At 36.9% G+C, this 18,090-nt stretch overlaps 1 protein-coding gene across 1 annotated transcript in view; it reads left to right on the forward strand.

The window, feature by feature from the left end:
• LOC150097881 (very-long-chain 3-oxoacyl-CoA reductase-B-like) overlaps positions 1–18,090 on the forward strand; it is a 201,268-nt gene that overhangs the window by 157,837 nt on the left and 25,341 nt on the right. The window contains exon 9 of the mRNA XM_090406335.1: positions 11,104–11,250. Within this exon, the coding sequence (XP_090262461.1) occupies positions 11,104–11,250 (147 nt within the window). The remainder of the gene's footprint in view (positions 1–11,103; positions 11,251–18,090) is intronic.

Raw genomic sequence — 18,090 nt, forward strand, 5'->3', positions numbered from 1 at the left:
GAAGGTCAGCAATAGCAAGACAAAGACAATGAAAATAGGCAGAATCATTGAAAATGTCAACTGTTGTTAATGGAGAACCTGTGGAACAAGTAAAACATTTCAGCTACTTAGGCATGATTTTTACTGAAGATGGTAAATTAAACATAGAAATAGACAACAGAATCAGCAAAGCTGGTATGGTGGGAAGTCAATTGAATAAATTCATATGGAATAAGAGAGAAATTAGTCGGAACACTAAATTAGCTGTATACAAGACAGTGTTCAAACCAGTTTTAACTTATGGATCTGAGAGCTGGGTCAGAAGTAAAACACTTGACCAAAGACTAGAGACCACAGATATGAGTCCTGAGAAAGATTAGAGGTGTGAACAGATGGCATCAATGGCAATATCATATTAAAAATGAGGATATTAGGAAAGAAATTGACATTGTCAGCATCCAGGAATGCGTTAGCAGAGCTAATCTCAGGTAGTATGGTCACTTAAATAGAATGCGAGAGGAAAGATTAGCAAAACAAGTGTTCTCTGCCAGGTTGGCAGGAAAACGATCCAGAGGAGGACCAAGATATAGGTGGATTGATACGGTACAAAGTGCCTTAGACGATAGAAATATAAGATCTGATAATGTTGGAGTCTTGACAAGTAACAGACTGATTTGGAGGAAAATTGTAAATAGGAAGTTGGTAATGATGTAATTTTTTCATGTAGTACTGTCATATCCTGTACACCCCTTGAGAGTACATGGCAGGAATTTGATGATGATGACTTCTAGCCGAATTAATTACATTACTCTGAATACATATTTTTGATTATTATAATATTAGGTGCTTTTCTAACATCTTCATTTTAATGTGTTTCTGCTATTAATAACATCTACATCATTTGGAAGTAAGTCAGCAGACACCATAGTGTGAGGAACAAACAGCCATGGTGCCCACCTTAATAAGATGTAAGACCTCCTTTCACTGCAGCAATCCTACAGGGCATACTTTCCACAAGTGTATGATAGCAATCAGTGGGAAGTTTGAACCACTCTTCCTGTAGGCATGCAATGGGGTTCTGGGCTGTTGTAGGTCAGATGTCCCTTGACCACAGATGTTCATTAGAGTTGAGATTGGGGTGCTGTGGAGGTCAGTCAAGTGTGGTGACACGTTCATGTCCACAAACCAGACAGTTACAGCAGCAGCCTTATTGACATGGCGCAATGTCAGTTCCATAGAAATGCCACAAAGTAGGAAGCATTGCACTGTCCAGAATGTTCAGACGCCCCTTGGAGTTCATTGTTTGTGGCACCACAAGCAGAGGTCTGAGCAGAAACCAGGAAAAACAAGACCATACCATAACACCACCATCTTTGAATTTCATAGTTGAGGTTACATACTCTGGTAAGAGACATTCACCAGGTACCTGCCATACCCACAAACATCTATCTTTTCTAATATCCTCGTTTTTTAATATGATATTGCCATTGATGCCATCTGTTCATGCCCCTAATCTTTCTCAGGACTCTCATATCTGCAGTCTCTGGTCTTTGGTCAAGTGTTTTACTTCTAACTCAGCTCTCAGATCTATAAGTTAAAATTTGTTTGAACACTGTCTTGTATATAGCTAATTCAGTGTTTTCTGTTTTGACTAATTTCTCTCTTTCAGTTGACATCTTACCATACCAACTTTGTTAATTCTGTTGGCTATTTCTATATTTAATTTACCATGTACACTAAAAATCGTGCCTAAGTAGCTGAAATGTTTTACTTGTTCCACAGGTTCTCCATTCACAATGCAGTTGACATTTTCAATGCTTCTGCCTATTTTCATGTCGTTGTCTTGTTATTGCTGATCTTATCTATTACAGCAGTTATTCAATTTAGTCAGGGAATCTTGCAGACTTGTAGTGGATTTATTTAGAAGTATAAAATCACAAAGAGCTGACATTAACATCTCCAATTTTGATATCAGGTTTAATACCACTTTCCTTCATAATATTGATCCATATAGATAATGAATAACAGAGGGGATAATGTACATCCTTGTCTGACACCAGATATAATGTTAAACCATCTTCCTGTACTTCCTTCAATTCTAATTGTTGACTTACAGCTTAAATAAAGACTAAGTATTGCTTGAGGTTGGTGTCGAGGCTAGCAGGTGAAAAGACATACTGTCAGAGAGCTCCTGAAAGATTTGTGATTTTTGTTGATTTACAGGGTGTTCGGGATAAATTTGACAGTTTCGTAAGGAAAAAGAAAATCTTCTTTGTATCTATTAAATTTAATGAATTGACAAAAAAACATTACAGGCAGAGTTAATTACAATACTATCAACAAGATTTACTCAAAATAACCACCATTAGCATCGATCACAGCTTCAATTCTGCTTCGGAACCTCGAACAAGCTGATGCTACAGTCTCCCTGGGAAGGGCCGCAAAAACTGTTTTAATTTTATCCATTAACTGGGCTTTTGTATTACTGGAAGTGCGATTGGTGTCTTTTTCAACTGCGCCCCATACAAAATAATCCATGGGGTTAAGGTCTGGGGAGTTTGGAGGCCAAACATTTGGACTGGTGAAGTCGTAGAAATTTTCAGACAACCATTTTTGACTTTTCCCAGAGGTGTGGCAAGGGGCCGAATCCTGCTGCCATACATACGGCCTACCATTGGCTACCCTTGTTATCCAGGGCTTGACTACAGTTAGCAACTCCACGAACAAAGCCCGAATTCCAATGCCAGGGTTCTTCAACACCTGTTCCTGCAGATTTGCGAGGAATTCTGCTGTACGAACGCAATCAGATCGTCTGCTAGGGATCTTTCTTCTTGCTACATCCTCGTAGTCACCATTGCAAGTCTCTAGTTCATGCCTGATTGTTTTTACTGTATTCAGGGAGCATTGGGCAGCAGTCGTAATATCCTTATTTTGATGGCGGGCACGAATCATCATGATACAAGTTATTCTCTTCCATGATTCAGGTGGGTTCCAGCTATCCATCCTTTCTGACATCTTGTATATGAATGAAGAAGGGTCCAAACTTTTAAATGAAGAGAAGTGTGTGTTAATACATGTAACTTACGGAAAAATATAATTAATTATAAATATGTCAAATTTATCCCGAACACCCTGTATTAAATGTTTTCTTAGATTTAATTGTGTATTTTTTAGTATATTATTGTAGTTATTGTACTAAAGCATTTTATAACATAATTTCAGAAATATTATTAGTTTTTACTATTCTTAAAAATGGCTCCTAACAAGGCAGTGACTGCTACTGAGGAGAGTATTTGTCCTGAACAAAAGTACTGCTGCAATGATGATAATTTATCTGAGGATACGTTGACATTAGAAATAGCTCAGTTAAAATAAATTATTAGGAAATCGACCAGGGAATTGTAAAAGGTGGAAAAACATTTATCTAAACTTCGACAGGATAAGAAAAAGAATAAGAACAAGAACAAGCAGGAAAATACTGAACATGGAAATCAAAATATTAATAACATCAGTTAATATCTAAGAAAAAAGAGGTAATATGGTATGGTGACTCAATTTTAAAATTTGCGCTTGCTGAGGGAGTCACTACTTCTAGTTTCCCAGGAGTGAAAATTAAAAATATGACAAGCGTAATTGAAAACCAAAAAAGAAATGTAAAAGAAATGCTAGTTCTGGTAGATATTAATAATTTAAGTGGTGACAAACATAAAATTGTAGAATTACTATCTAGATATGATAGTACTGAGTTAAGGAGGGGGGCGATGATAGCAAGTGAATTCATGCACAGGTTATGTAGAAGATGTGGATGTGAGTTTTTAGATATGTGGGGGTATGTTTGATGGCAGAAAAGATTTGTATAAAAATGATGGCCTGCACTTTAATTCATTTGGCATTAGAAACCTGGAGAAATTACTTCTTGGTATGAGACCTAATGCAGAGAGTCAGGGAAACTAGATCATCAGGGGAGGAATGGGAAAAATGTGTGTGAAAGTTCAGCTATGGTATGAAAACATGATAAAGATATGAATGCCTTTGAACATGGTTATGTATGTAGAAGGTATTTTACCTTGGGTAGAATAAATGTTAAAAATACCAAGTAATTTTAAACCTGGTTTTACTCCATTTCCCAAGTAAGCAAACAGACAAATAAGTCAAGTTTGCGCCTGCAAGTGATGCAAGTCTAGCTGATCCTACAGGTAGTGCAAGACCAAGGCAACTCGTGGTAAAGGTGGCATAAGCTCTGATCACTAATCTTAATATTTACCCTTAATGCCAAAACACATCTCCAAGAAGGGGATGCATGATGTTTTGTATTAAAGGCAAGGGGCCACTACCCAGACCGGTTTCGACCTTTATTGAGATCTCGTCAGTGGGAGCTAGGCTAGAAATACCGAGATTTAGTAATACAGAGCTTATAAGTATTTTACCAGAACAAGTTGCCATAAGGTGTTTAAACCTTATTAAATAAAAATCTCTGGAGGAGATATAAATGTAGAAGGTATTTTACCTTGGGTAGAATAAATGTTAAAAATACCAAGTAATTTTAAACCTGGTTTTACTCCATTTCCCAAGTAAGCAACCTGTAGGATCAGCTAGACTTGCATAACTTGCAGGTGCAAACTTGACTTATTTGTCTGTTTGCTTACTTGGGAAATGGAGTAAAACCAGGTTTAAAATTACTTGGTATTTTTAACATTTATTCTACCCAAGGTAAAATACCTTCTGCATTTATATCTCCTCCAGAGATTTTTATTTAATAAGGTTTAAACACCTTATGGCAACTTGTTCTGGTAAAATACTTATAAGCTCTGTATTACTAAATCTTGGTATTTCTAGCCTAGCTCTCACTGACGAGATATCAATAAAGGTCGAAACTGGTCTGGGTAGTGGCCCCTTGCCTTTAATACAAAACATCATGCATCCCCTTCTTGGAGATGTGTTTTGGCATTAAAGGTAAATATTAAGATTAGTGATCAGAGCTTATGCCACCTTTACCACGAGTTGCCTTAGTCTTGCACTACCTGTAGGATCAGCTAGACTTGCATCACTTGCAGGCGCAAACTTGACTTATTTGTCTGTTTGCTTACTTGGGAAATGGAGTAAAACCAGGTTTAAAATTACTTGGTATTTTTAACATTTATGGTTATGTATGTGTCGAAGGAGTAGAAAAATATGCTTTGGGTTCGAACCTTAAATTTAAGATGTCTGGGGAGGGAAAAGAAAAAATTCTAGAACAAGACCAAATAGATTGCATATCTAATTATAAGAATAGGCTAGGTCATAATTTATTATGTCTATACACAAATGCCAAAGAGCATTAGGAACGAAGGTGTTGAGTTTGTTGCTTTATTGAATACGATGTGGCCTAAGATTGTTGGCATTAGTGAAACATAGCTATCAGAATCAGATATAGTAAGTGGGATCGAGTGCAACGGATATACTATTTTTAGGAATGACAGAAGAGATAGGAGGGGCGCTACTAATGATATCAGATGACTTAAGTCCAGTTAGGGTAATACAAGAAAACAATGTCCCATGTAGCAGTGAGTTTGAGTCTATCTGGTGTGAAGTAGAGGTTAACAGAATGAAATTGGTGGGGTGTTACTACAGACCTGGTAGCTCAGTTGTAGGGGACAAAGAAATGCATCGCCAATTTAGCTTTATGGGTACCAAGCGAATGATCATTATGGGTGACTTTAATTTTTCAAACATTGATTGGGTTGAAGAGAAATCTTATGATAAGAAAGAACAGGAATTTATTGAATTGTTGCGAGACAACTTTCTCAAGCGGCATGTGAAAGAAGGAACTCAAGGTCAAAGAGTGTTGGATTTGCTCATAGCATCAGAAGGGATCTTTGTGACAGTGATCATGCTGTTCTTTCTTGGAAGTATCTACTTGTGTTGAAGCTCCAATTAAAACAGGCTACATGCTGAACTACAAAGCTGGAAATTATGATCAACTTAGAAGCATACTATCTTTGGTCCCATGGTATCAGTTACTGAATGGAAAAAATGTCACCAATGCATGGGAATCTTTGAAAAAGTGTTTAAAGGAGGCGGTATCTCAATGTATCCCTAGTGCTCGAAGAATAAATAGATTGGGAATGAAATGAATGTGCAACCTAATTAAGCAAGAGATCCACAAGATTATGATGTGGGAAGAATATTGTGAGAATAAGAGTGAGAGGAGTTATGAAATATATAAAGCTCAGGCCTGAAAAGTAACAAGTATTGCGAGGAAAGCTAAAATGGAGTATGAAAAGAAATGGCCATGAAAGCTGAAGGCTATCCAAAAGAATTTTATCGTTATGCTGCCATCAAAAGAAAGAATGAATGTGGAAGAATAACGTTATTGAATTCAGATGGTACACAAGTGTCGGAAGCTAAGGAGATTGTTCAATTAATGCATGCTCACTGCTAAGATATATCAACCAGATGTATGTAACATGGTGCACAGTGCTACTGTTACGTTGGATGAAGAGTTACAGATTTATGAAAATGAGGTTAAAGAGCTCTTGCATAACCTGGATTAGAATTTGTCAATAGGGACAGATGGAGTATCAGCCCGTTTGATAAAGGAATGCTCAACTGAATTGGCTGGGCCTTTCACACATTTGTATAACTTGAGTCTCAGTCCAGGATTGATACCACAGGAATGGAAGTAATGTATGATAGTTCCATTGCACAAGTGCAAAAACTGATGTGTCTAACTACCGACCTATTAGTATCTCTGGTGTGGTAGTGAAGATTTTAGAGAAGTTGGTAAGAACTCGCATACAGAAATGGGTAGACATGTATTCTATACTCTGCAGGAAACAGCATGGGTTTACTAAAGGAAGGTCATGTTTTAGCAATTTGCTCATATTTTATTACAATGTCGGCCAAGTTGGATAAAGGGAATGGATACACTATGATAATGTGCGATTTTTCTAAGGCATTTGATAGGATACTACATGAAAGGCTATTGCATAAACTGGAGAATATGGGATTGGAATATAAACTCTTGACTTGGATTAGGGGATGGTTGACAGACAGATATCAAAAAGTGGTATACAGTGGGTGTGAATATCTGCCAGATTTAAGGTAAACAATGGGTTTAGTACTTGGACCATCATTGTTCAATCTATGCATTAATAACATCAAGCAGGGTCTATCATCAGATGTGCAATTGTTTGCCAATGATGCAAAGATAGGCAGGGCAATCAGGGATGCTATTGATATTCAGCAATTACAAAATGATTTGAATAGACTGGAAATCTGGGCAAACGAAAATGGCTGTCAGTTTAATGTTGGTAAGTGTAAAGTTATGCACTCTGGCATAACTTTACAGCAAGAAGGGGATGCATGATGATTAGAGTTCCAGCAGCATATTATATTAGCAGGGTTATGCTACAAGAAACTGAAGAGGCGAGGGATCTTGGTGTATTGGTGGATAAGAATTTAAAGTTCAAAGGTCACATAGCAAAAGTTGCAAATACAACTCAGAGGATAATTGCGATGTTGAAGCAGACCTTGACATGTAAGGATAAAGAAGTCGTTTTGCCTCTTTATAAGACTTTAATAAGACCATACCTGGATTATTGTGTGCAGATTTGGTCTCCCAGGTTCCAAGGGGATAAAGAAGCTGTTGAAAGGGTGCAAAGAAGAGTTACAAAGATTATATCCGGATTATGGGATTTAGATTATGAGGACAGATTGCGAGTATGTGGATTGCAGACTGGTTACCAGGAGAAAGACAGGTGATGTGATAGAGGTCTATAAACCTTTGAATGGGTGTTATAGCATTTCAACTGATGAAATGTTTTGTTATATGGAAGGTGGGAAGAGAACAGGGGTATCCATGGAAGTTAAGGTTGTTCACAGTCAAGAAAGGGGTGGGGTAAGAGCTAGGTTTTTTCTCACAGAGCAGTGAGTGGAATAATTTGCCTTTAGGGGTAGTGAGTGCATCTAGTGTAAATGAATTTAAGGGAAGGTATGATAGCTGGTTTGGGTAATTTATAGCCTCCCTCAATGAGTCCTTGACTCCCTGAAGGTCTCAGATAATGATAATGCCTCACTGACACCATATGACTGTAGCATTTTGAATAGCTTTTCTCTCTCTCTCTCTCTCTCTCTTGGCACCTTGTCATATGCCTTCTCCAGATCTACAAAACTTAAATACAGATCCTTGTTATGTTCTCACGACTTCTCAACTATTTGTCGTAAATTGAAAATCCTACATTTAAAAGTAACAACTACCACTTCAATAGGGATCAGAAAAGCTATTTATGTTTCATAATGATATTATTAATGGAAAAACTGGTCATTTTTAATCAGTGACAAGATCTTCTATCAGAACCATCTTCTGTACACTGAAATTACTAGACTGAAAATTTTGCTCCTAATAAAAATTATATTTTTTTAGGTTTTATCCATTTAATAATTTCATTGTCTTTATCTTAAATTTCAGTAAATTCTGCAGTAATGTTTCATGTTTGTCTTAATATTCAAAGCCCATGAAACCTGTATTAATTATTATTTATTATTATTTTTAAATAGCAGTTCCATCCATAAAAGGTTCAGGACTTATTGCAGCATTACTGTGGATAGGCTAACAGAATAAATTGTTAAATCTTTCAGGTTGCAGATTCTTAGAAATATGCTGAAGAAAGGTTTTACTTTCTTCCAAAGAACAAAGTAAAAGAAATGAATGAAATGGATGGATAATTAGCTTTGTGTACCTAGTTTGAACTGAAAATTGATGAATAATTGTTGCCATACACATCTTTTGTAGGAGACATTTGTTTCACACCAAGTGAAATCTCCGTGGTACACTGGGATTGAAACACCACAGCTTGTTTTAAGTTGGAAAGCAGAGATGCTATCCACTCAGCTAACCAGCTTGATTTTAGCATTACTTATTAGTTTTAGGAAAGTTTTTGATTTGTAAAGGATTTTTAGAAAATGAAATCATCTAAAAATCCCAAATGCCATTTTGATGAAAAGTGATGTCTAAAAGTAAAGAGAGAGAGAGAGGATACAGAAATGGTGACACAGCTATATATGTGCTAGCAGTAGTAATTCATGTAATAAATTATCATCATCAGATTTCCATGGAGTCAAGTGACTCATCACGGAAGGTCTCACTCTCTCGCACACATCTCATCATACCTTGACTTAAATACATTCGCTACACTTAAATTGTGAATTAAGAAGGCAATGCATTCCAATTCCCCACCACTCTCCATGCACAAAAACCTACCCATCCAGGGATGGCCTCTTGGTCTCACTATACTTTAAGGCAGTGTTTCTCGATGTTTTTTGGATCATGCCCCACCTCAACGTCTCAAAGATCTTGATGTCCCACCTCAACATCTCAAAGGTTTTAATGCCCCCCCCCCCTAGCATAATAGTCAGCCAAGTTCTGAAAAAGTATCATATAAATATGTACATGTACATTTTCAAATTGCCCCACGTTGAGAAACACTGCTTTAAGGCAATGTATTCCAATCACCCACCACTCTGCGTGCAAAAAAAACTATTCCTCATCCCCTTCCCATACAGCTTCCAGGAATGGTCTCCTTCTCCAGCCATTCTATGGAAAATGTTATACACATTAATCTAGTAATTACTCCTTACCAACTATGTCTCACTCATGTCCCTCCTCCTCCTATCCACCAGGCTCTGCAATTTGCATTCTCTCAATCTGTCTTTAAACTCCACATTCCAGAGACCTGAAACCGACTTTGTCAATTGTTTCTGAACTCTTTCTAACAACTCATCATCCTTTTGAAAACCAAGTGACCAAATCTGTGCACAGTAATCAATATATATTGTCTGATCAAAGCCTTGTACAATGAAATCATAACATCCTTACCTTCTTCTTTAAATACCAAAGGTCATCTGAATATCACACCTAAATTAAAGAAAACAGTCTTCCTAAAGGCTACAGAAATTTTACAGCCTTTAAGAAGGCTGTTTGAAAGATGTAGAAGATGTCTTTTGGGAAGTGTAGAGATGCCTAATGTTTGAAAATCTAATACAACCTCACATACTCACTAAAAAGGTCTAAATCCTAATGAATCACATGTAAGATGGAAGAGAGAATAGATTAGAAGCCTTTATTAAACTTTGCATATCGTAGACTAAAGGTCAAATTATTTTCTGTAATGCTTCTAAAATTAATTGGTGAAGTTTGTTTATACAGAAGAATGTAGCTTGCAGCATAAATTCAAAATCATAGCAAAAAAAAAAATACTTAAATAGGAATCTTTCTAATGAACCCCTGCTATTCCAATTAAAATTAATTCAGTGTACTAGAAAAATAGTCAAGAAAATTCTTGTAGTAGTTGGAATCTGAACCTAGGTCTCTTTTCATTGGTGAATCCATTTCAGCTGTAGAAGTATAGCAATTGCATTAGTTATATGGCATGAATTTGAATTTACACTGCTGTGTTTTCACCAGTTTTTTTTATTTTTTATTTATTTATTTATTTTTTTAAGATATTTGTATTGGCTCAAGTATAATGGTGATTCTTGTTGATGTGATCAAGGTACTATGGTATCATTACCGAAAGTGTATGCCAGCTTGGCTGGATGAGTGATTAAAGTATCCACTCTCCAGTCAACAGGCTGCAGTCTCGAATTCCTCCTTGGACATGGTGTCTGTGATTGTCTTTAGATGGAAGATAAATTTCACTGCTTGTGAGACCACTGCTCAGCTTAGTGGAATGCGAAGAGACTTGAAAAAGTATATAAAATTAGTAAATTTTATATATTCTTGGATTAAGTAAAATGTGTGCATGCACATACAGACAAAACAAAAAAATATTATACATCTTAGAAATTTAAAATTTGACATTCAAAAAAATTTTGAAAAATTAAATAGGCAATCCAACAATTGAATAGCCAATTAGCAACAATGGATGTTTAAAAAGTACTCATATTTTTTCAAAACAATTTTATATAGCAGCTTTGTATGCTTTGAAAATTTGAAAATTGCTTTGAAGCTTTGAAAATTGAAAATCATTTAAGGAACAAAACCACAAATAACCTGTAGTGAATATTATTTTCATACTTTACAAATTGTTTCATTAATAATGTCTCATATTTGTTTTCATTTCCTTTTTTTTTTTTTACTTTTAGTCAGTGTTACCTGCTTTTGTTTCTACAAAAATGTCTAAAATGAGATCAAGTTTTGAAATTCCTACAGCAGAAATGTATGTTAAATGGGCAATCAAAACTGTTGGATTGGAGCATCGTACTTATGGATACCCTCCTCACAAACTGCGGGTAAATATCGTTGTTCAGAATTCATACCTCCTGTGTGTTTGGAAAATTTCATTATATGAAACAAAGTGAGAGAGAAAGCTAGTATATTTATTTGAGACTTGTGGTTATTATTAAAAAATACAGTCTTCCTTCTTCTTCCTATGGTTTTTGGTAGTCCCTTTCAGGCCCTTAACCTCCCAAGAACAAATACAGTTTGATGCCTATTATTTTAAGAAAATCCTCACTGCTCTCCCAACACCCAGGACCTTTTCTTGAGACATTCATTAAGGTGAAAAGAAACTTCTCAGACTGACCTTGACCAACAGTGAGATGAGTTCTATATTATCAGCATATCTGATATGCAATATCAGATTGCATATCAGTGGGTGCTCGCATATTGTGACAGGTCTTCACTTATAACCACATCTGTATTGGAAGGGGGGACTTGTTTTCAGATGTATTAGAAGCTAATAATTAAGAAAAATCTGATATTTAGATGGTATATTTCAATTTTCTAAAAGGTGTAAATATGTGAACTGATATTAATGAGATGTAAGCAACATGAGAATAATTGGCAGATATAAGGTGAGAAAGAACAGGTGCGATTAGAAATAGTTTCATCAGAGGTAACTACTGTTAGTAATTTACAGTTGTGATATTATATGTATACTGAATATTTACATTTACGATAGGCATAATTCAGAAGAAAAAAAAAACACTTATGTAAATAGCTATAGGGAGGGGCTTATCTAATGAATTAATAAGGTTGATCAGGTTGTTCATCTAGGTATGGCAGGAATAAATACACATAGCAAACAAATCATCTTGTATAATTTGTTGTGTTTACAATGTGTATTTATTTCTCTTTCTTCTTCATGCATTAGAAGTAGTATCTGTTGCAACCAAGACTTCATCTTCTTTAATAGTATCTTTTTCTAGGTCTTCCTGTTTTTCTCTTATTCTTTGGTTTCAACTATAGCTTGTTTTATTATTCTATCTTCACTTCTTTCCATGTGTTCAATCCATTTTATTTCTTCAGGTTGCTACCTTATTGTTTATCGCTTGAATTTTGCACTGTTTTCTTATGTCTGTATTTTTTATTTTATCTAATCTAGTTTTATTTACTATTTTTCTTAATATATTCATTTCACCTGTGTTTAACATTTGTCTTGTTTTCCTAGTGTCTGGTCTTATTTCTGCATTATGTCATAATAGGCCTGATTACTGCTTTATAAATTCAGGTTTTTGTCTCTACTCTAAGTTGTTTATTTTTCCATATTCTAACAGATAAGCTTAGGTGTTGATGGTTATTCATGACTTATTTTTCACGGTATTAACAACACCACAAACAATTTTATCAACAAAAATGTTTTATTAACGCTTATATTTCGCTGATTTTTAACTCAGCATCATCAGAGCACAACACACTTGTAAACGCGACAGTGAATGAATGAAACAATATAATTGCAAAAGACAAAAGATCTAAAGTCCTATTTTTTGGCGCCCTCTAACTGAATAAAGCAGTTATCCAGGAGTTTTTCTTAGGATAACCGTCTCCCAAATTTTTGGCAAATTAATGCAACCATATTTGTTAAGGTTGGGAGAATTCTTCAAAGCCATTGCTGACTCAAAAAATAATCTTTCAGATCTATAACGACTCCTAAATACACATTCATTTTCCTCCATCTAATCCTGTGTGAAGGAGTGTCCAAAGCGTGGTCTGCCAGTCCCGACTTGCCATAGTAATAGTAGCGAATGTATCTTTCATGTTCTTCCAGGTGGATGTTCACTGATCTTCCTGTTTGCCCATAATAGGCCAAGTCACAGTCACACGGAACTTCATACACTCCTGGGTGTGCCAAAGGGTGAAGTTTATCCTTAGGCAAGCAGATCAGAGTTGCCAGCTTGACATGAGGTTTGAAAGTGGTGCGAAGGCCATGTTTCAACAACACTTGGGCTATCTTTTCCGATGTACCTCTGATATAGGGAATAGAAATGGTCATGTTGTATTCTTGTGTATTAGGGGAGGGCAGAGTAATAGGCCTATGTAGTATTTTATCTATTTTATAGGGATTGTAGCTGTTGGCTAAGAACGTATGGTGCAGGTATTGGAGTTCAGTGGTCAGAGCTGTATTGTTAGAACAAATGGCTCTGGCTCTGTGTGTAAGTGTTTTTAAAATGCTGTACTGCTGGACTGGATGATGATGTGATTGTTTATGTAGGTATCTTCCTGTGTGTGTAGGCTTTCTGTAAATAGAAAAAGATAGTGATCCATCTGAAAGGCAGGTGACTAATGTGTCAAGAAATGGTAAACAGTTATTTGATTCTTTTTCTACTGTGAAGTGAATTTTGGGGTGTTGGCTGTTTAGGTAGGTGACAAAAGCATCCAGAGTGTCTTGTCCATGGGGCCAGATGGCAAAAAAAAACAAAAAAAACAGCAGTTATCCAGGAGTTTTTCTTAGGATATCCGTCTCCCAAATTTTTGGCAAATTAACACAACCATATTTGTTAAGGTTGGGAGAATTCTTCAAAGCCATTGCTGACTCAAAAAATAATCTTTCAGATCTATAACAACTCCTAAATAGCACATTCGTTTTCCTCCATCTAATCCTGTGTGAAGGAGTGTCCAAAGCATGGACACTCCTTCACACAGTTCCACATATCAAATTATACATCGAGACCCTACGATGTCTCAAAAGAAAAAAGTCCGAAAATTACTGAAAAAAGTGACATCATGGCCCAAAGAAATAATCAGGAAAATAAAACCAATTCATGTTAAACCACCCCGTATTTATGGATTACCAAAAATCCACAAAACTAATATTCCCCTACGCCCCATAGTTGATAGCATAGATAGTCCCACATATAAACTGGCCCGGCATTTAGCCAAGTCGCTTGCCTCCCTTACTGGCAACTCCTCTACTTTTGTAAAAAAATCAATTCATTTCAAAACACTGGTTAAAAATCTAATCCTAAAAGATTCAGACATAATGGTTAGTTTCGATGTCACTTCCTTATTTACCAATGTACCACTTATAGACACTCTTGATTTAATCAAGTCTAAATTTCCCCCAGGTATTTTTGAATTATTTCAATTTGCCATGAATGCAGGTTACTTTACATGGGGGGGGGGTTCTACAAACAGATTAATGGTACTGCTATGGGTTCCCCCCCTCTCTCCCCCGTTAGCAAATTTTTACATGGAACGCTTTGAAAACAAAGTACTTACCACAGCTACATACAAGCCACAAGTGTAGTTACGCTATGTAGGTGATGTGTTTGCCATCTGGCCCCATGAAAAGACACTCTGGATGCTTTTGTCACCTACCTAAACAGCCAACACACCAAAATTCACTTCACAGTAGAAAAAGAATCAAATAACTGTTTACCATTTCTTGACACATTAGTCACCTGCCTTTCAGATGGATCACTATCTTTTTCTATTTACAGAAAGCCTACACACACAGGAAGATACCTACATAAACAATCACATCATCATCCAGCCCAACAGTACGGCATTTTAAAAACACTTACACACAGAACCAGAGCCATTTGTTCTAACGATACAGCTCTGACCACTGAACTCCAATACCTGTGCCATACATTCTTAGCCAACGGCTACAATCCCTACAAAATAGATAAAATACTACATAGGCCCATTACTCTGCCCTCCTCTAATACACAAGAATACAACATGACCATTTCTATTCCCTATATCAGAGGTACATCGGAAAAGATAGCCAAAGTATTGTTGAAACATGGCCTTCGCACCACTTTCAAACTTCATGTCAAGCTGGCAACTCTGATCTGCTCGCCTAAGGATAAACTTCACCCTTTAGCACACCCAGGAGTGTATGAAGTTCCGTGTGACTGTGACTTAGCCTGGTATGAGCAAACAGGAAGATCAGTGAACATCCGCCTGGAAGAACATGAAAGATACATTCGCTACTATTACTATGGCAAGTCGGGACTGGCAGACCACGCTTTGGACACTCCTTCACACAGGATTAGATGGAGGAAAACGAATGTGTATTTAGGAGTCGTTATAGATCTGAAAGATTATTTTTTGAGTCAGCAATGGCTTTGAAGAATTCTCCCAACCTTAACAAATATGGTTGCATTAATTTGCCAAAAATTTGGGAGACGGTTATCCTAAGAAAAACTCCTGGATAACTGCGGTTTTTTTTTTTTTCCCCTGTTAGAGGGCACCAAAAAATAGGACTTTAGATCTTTTGTCTTTTGCAATTATATTGTTTCACTCACTCACTGTTGCGTTTACAAGTGTGTTGTGCTCTGATGATGCTGAGTTAAAAATCAGCGAAATATAAGCGTTAATAAAACATCTTTGTTGATAAAAGTGTTTGTGGTGTTGTTAATACCGTGAAAAATAAGTCATGGATTTTTCCATATTGTTTCGTTCAAGCATCCTGATATTCTTGCAGCTTTTGCAACTTGTTCTCTGACTTCTAGATGTGGCCTTCCTTCCCAGTTCAGTTGTATACCTAAATAGTTGTATTTCATTATTTGAGATAATGAAATACAACTATTCTAATTTGCATCTTTGTGGTTCTTGGGATATTGTCATACATTTTGTTTTAGTTTTTGATATCTTCATATTATACAATTCTGCTGCTTTATTAAATTTGTGTACTAATATTTGTAGCTGAGTTTCATTTTCTGCAATTAATATTACATCATCTGCATAACATATAGTTATTATTCTATTGTTTATTTCACTCCTGTATTTTGTATTTTATTAACTTTTTGTATTATTTCATCCATTATTATATTGAATATTGTTGGATTTAGAGTGTCTCCTTGTCTAATGCCATTACTAATTTGTATCTCTTTACTTATTTTTCCTTGGGTTTTTATTATGTAATAAAATATTTCTATTACAGCTTGAATTAATGGACTGCATTTGAGTGGTTATGGTGTGAGTCGCTTGGAGAGACTGCTGCTGGAAGGTAGAGAAGTGAGTACAGAGAATGAATCAGATCAAGTTGGAAGTGATGTGGGAGAGCAGGAGAGTACGACAGGAGAGATTGAAGAGGTGGTTATAAATGAGGAAGTGAGTTGCATGAGTATGGAAAATGAGAGAATGGGTATGCAAGATGAACAGGGAAACAGGGAGGCTCAGGGTTGACAAGGGTACACAGCGTGAGAAAGGTTGATGCTCCAAGAGGATGTGACAGTGTAGACAGGAAAGGAATGTGGGATGACCTGGGATCAAGAGGAAACAGTTGGAATTGAAGAGGGTTCTAAAATGAATAAGCAGAAAGGGAAATGGCCCCAGTCGAGCATCAAGCGATCACATCGAATGAGTGGTATCAGTGGAACTAGCTGTAGATCCAGGAATGAGCTGTTGTGTTTGTATACAAATGCTAGAAGTGTAAGAAACAAGGCAGATGAAATGGTTGCACTAATTGAGTCTGTTCACCCAAAAATTGTTGGAATAAGTGAGACATGGTTAGATGAGGATGACATCCTGACAGGAATAGAGATGGAAGGTATGATGTGTTTCGTGAGGATAGAAGGGGTAAAAAGGGTGGGGGAGTGCTATTGATGATAGAGAAAGAGTTATGTCCATACAAAGTAGAGATGCAAGAGGGAAATAGTGCCAATGGTTTTGAGGCAATATGGTGTGAGATAGAGGTAAATGGAATGAAATACTTGGTTGGATGTTGTTATAGACCAGGTAATGTGGATCAGTGGTGCACTCAGGATTTAATCTTGGTGGTGGTGGTGGGGGCAAGTTGAGTTAGATGATTTGAGAATACACACCACGCATTGCATACACGCTGTGACTGAGCATTTGCAGTGATCGCCAATACATGATACCCGTGATCTCCTATGGCTCGACTCGGGCAAACGAGCATCCGAGCACTACTTCATTCACCTTGCATTCACAGCGGCCAGGATTCCCGAGAGCTATAGGATATTCCTGCCTTATGTGACCACTAATTCATAAGTAGCATAGAAATAGAAGGCACTACACAACATAAATTAAAAAAAAAAAAAAGAATTTTAATTAGGAACAGATTTTTGGAAATTTTTCTAGTGTTTTTCCCTTTTTCTTTCCTTTTTTTTGGAGGGGGGAGGTATCCTTGGCCCCCTCCCTGGTTACGCCAATGACGTGGATGGTAGTGACCATGAAATGTATAATCAAATTAGCCAAGCAAATAAGAAAAGGGTGATCATTATGGGTGATTTTAATTATGGCAATATATTCTGGAATCATTAGATAGCAACTGGAAATAAAGAAAATGAGCGAGTTTTTGAGGGATAACTACCTCAGACAGTATGTAACAGAAGGCACACGAGGATTGAGGGTCTTGGATGTGGTCATCTCATCAGAGGATGTAATTATAAATGAAGTGTCAAATCACCCACCAATTGGTGAGAGTGACCATGAGGTGATCACCTGGTTGGTTGCCAACAGTGCAGGGACGCACCAGTAGTATCAGGTGCCTGTGTGCGAAACTTTAGTTGGTGCCCCTACACCCAGTAGCATGCCAGTAGTGTCCGGTGCCTGTGTGCGAAACTTTAGTTGATGCCCCTATCCCCCACCCCCTCCAATAAAAAAAATCACTTTAAAAAAACGTTTTTTTTTTTAAAGTATTTCCTCCTCTATGACGCCTTTACTATCCTGGTGCCTGTGTGCATCACACACATTGCACATATGGCTGGCACACCCCTGCAGCAGTGTGAGGACCTCTGTAAGAAAAGGGTATATGTGAAATTACAAGGGGGGGGGATTATGAAGAGCTCAGCAGACAGCTTGCAGGTGTAGCATGGAATGAGGAGTTAGCTGGAAAAGAGATCAATGCAGCTTGGGAGATTTTCAAAAACTATCCAGTA

The sequence above is a fragment of the Typopeltis vanoorti genome, chromosome 16 (assembly GCF_054136105.1).
Source record: "Typopeltis vanoorti isolate ZY-2024b chromosome 16, IOZ_Tvanoo_1.0, whole genome shotgun sequence".
Lineage (NCBI taxonomy): Eukaryota > Metazoa > Arthropoda > Arachnida > Uropygi > Thelyphonidae > Typopeltis > Typopeltis vanoorti.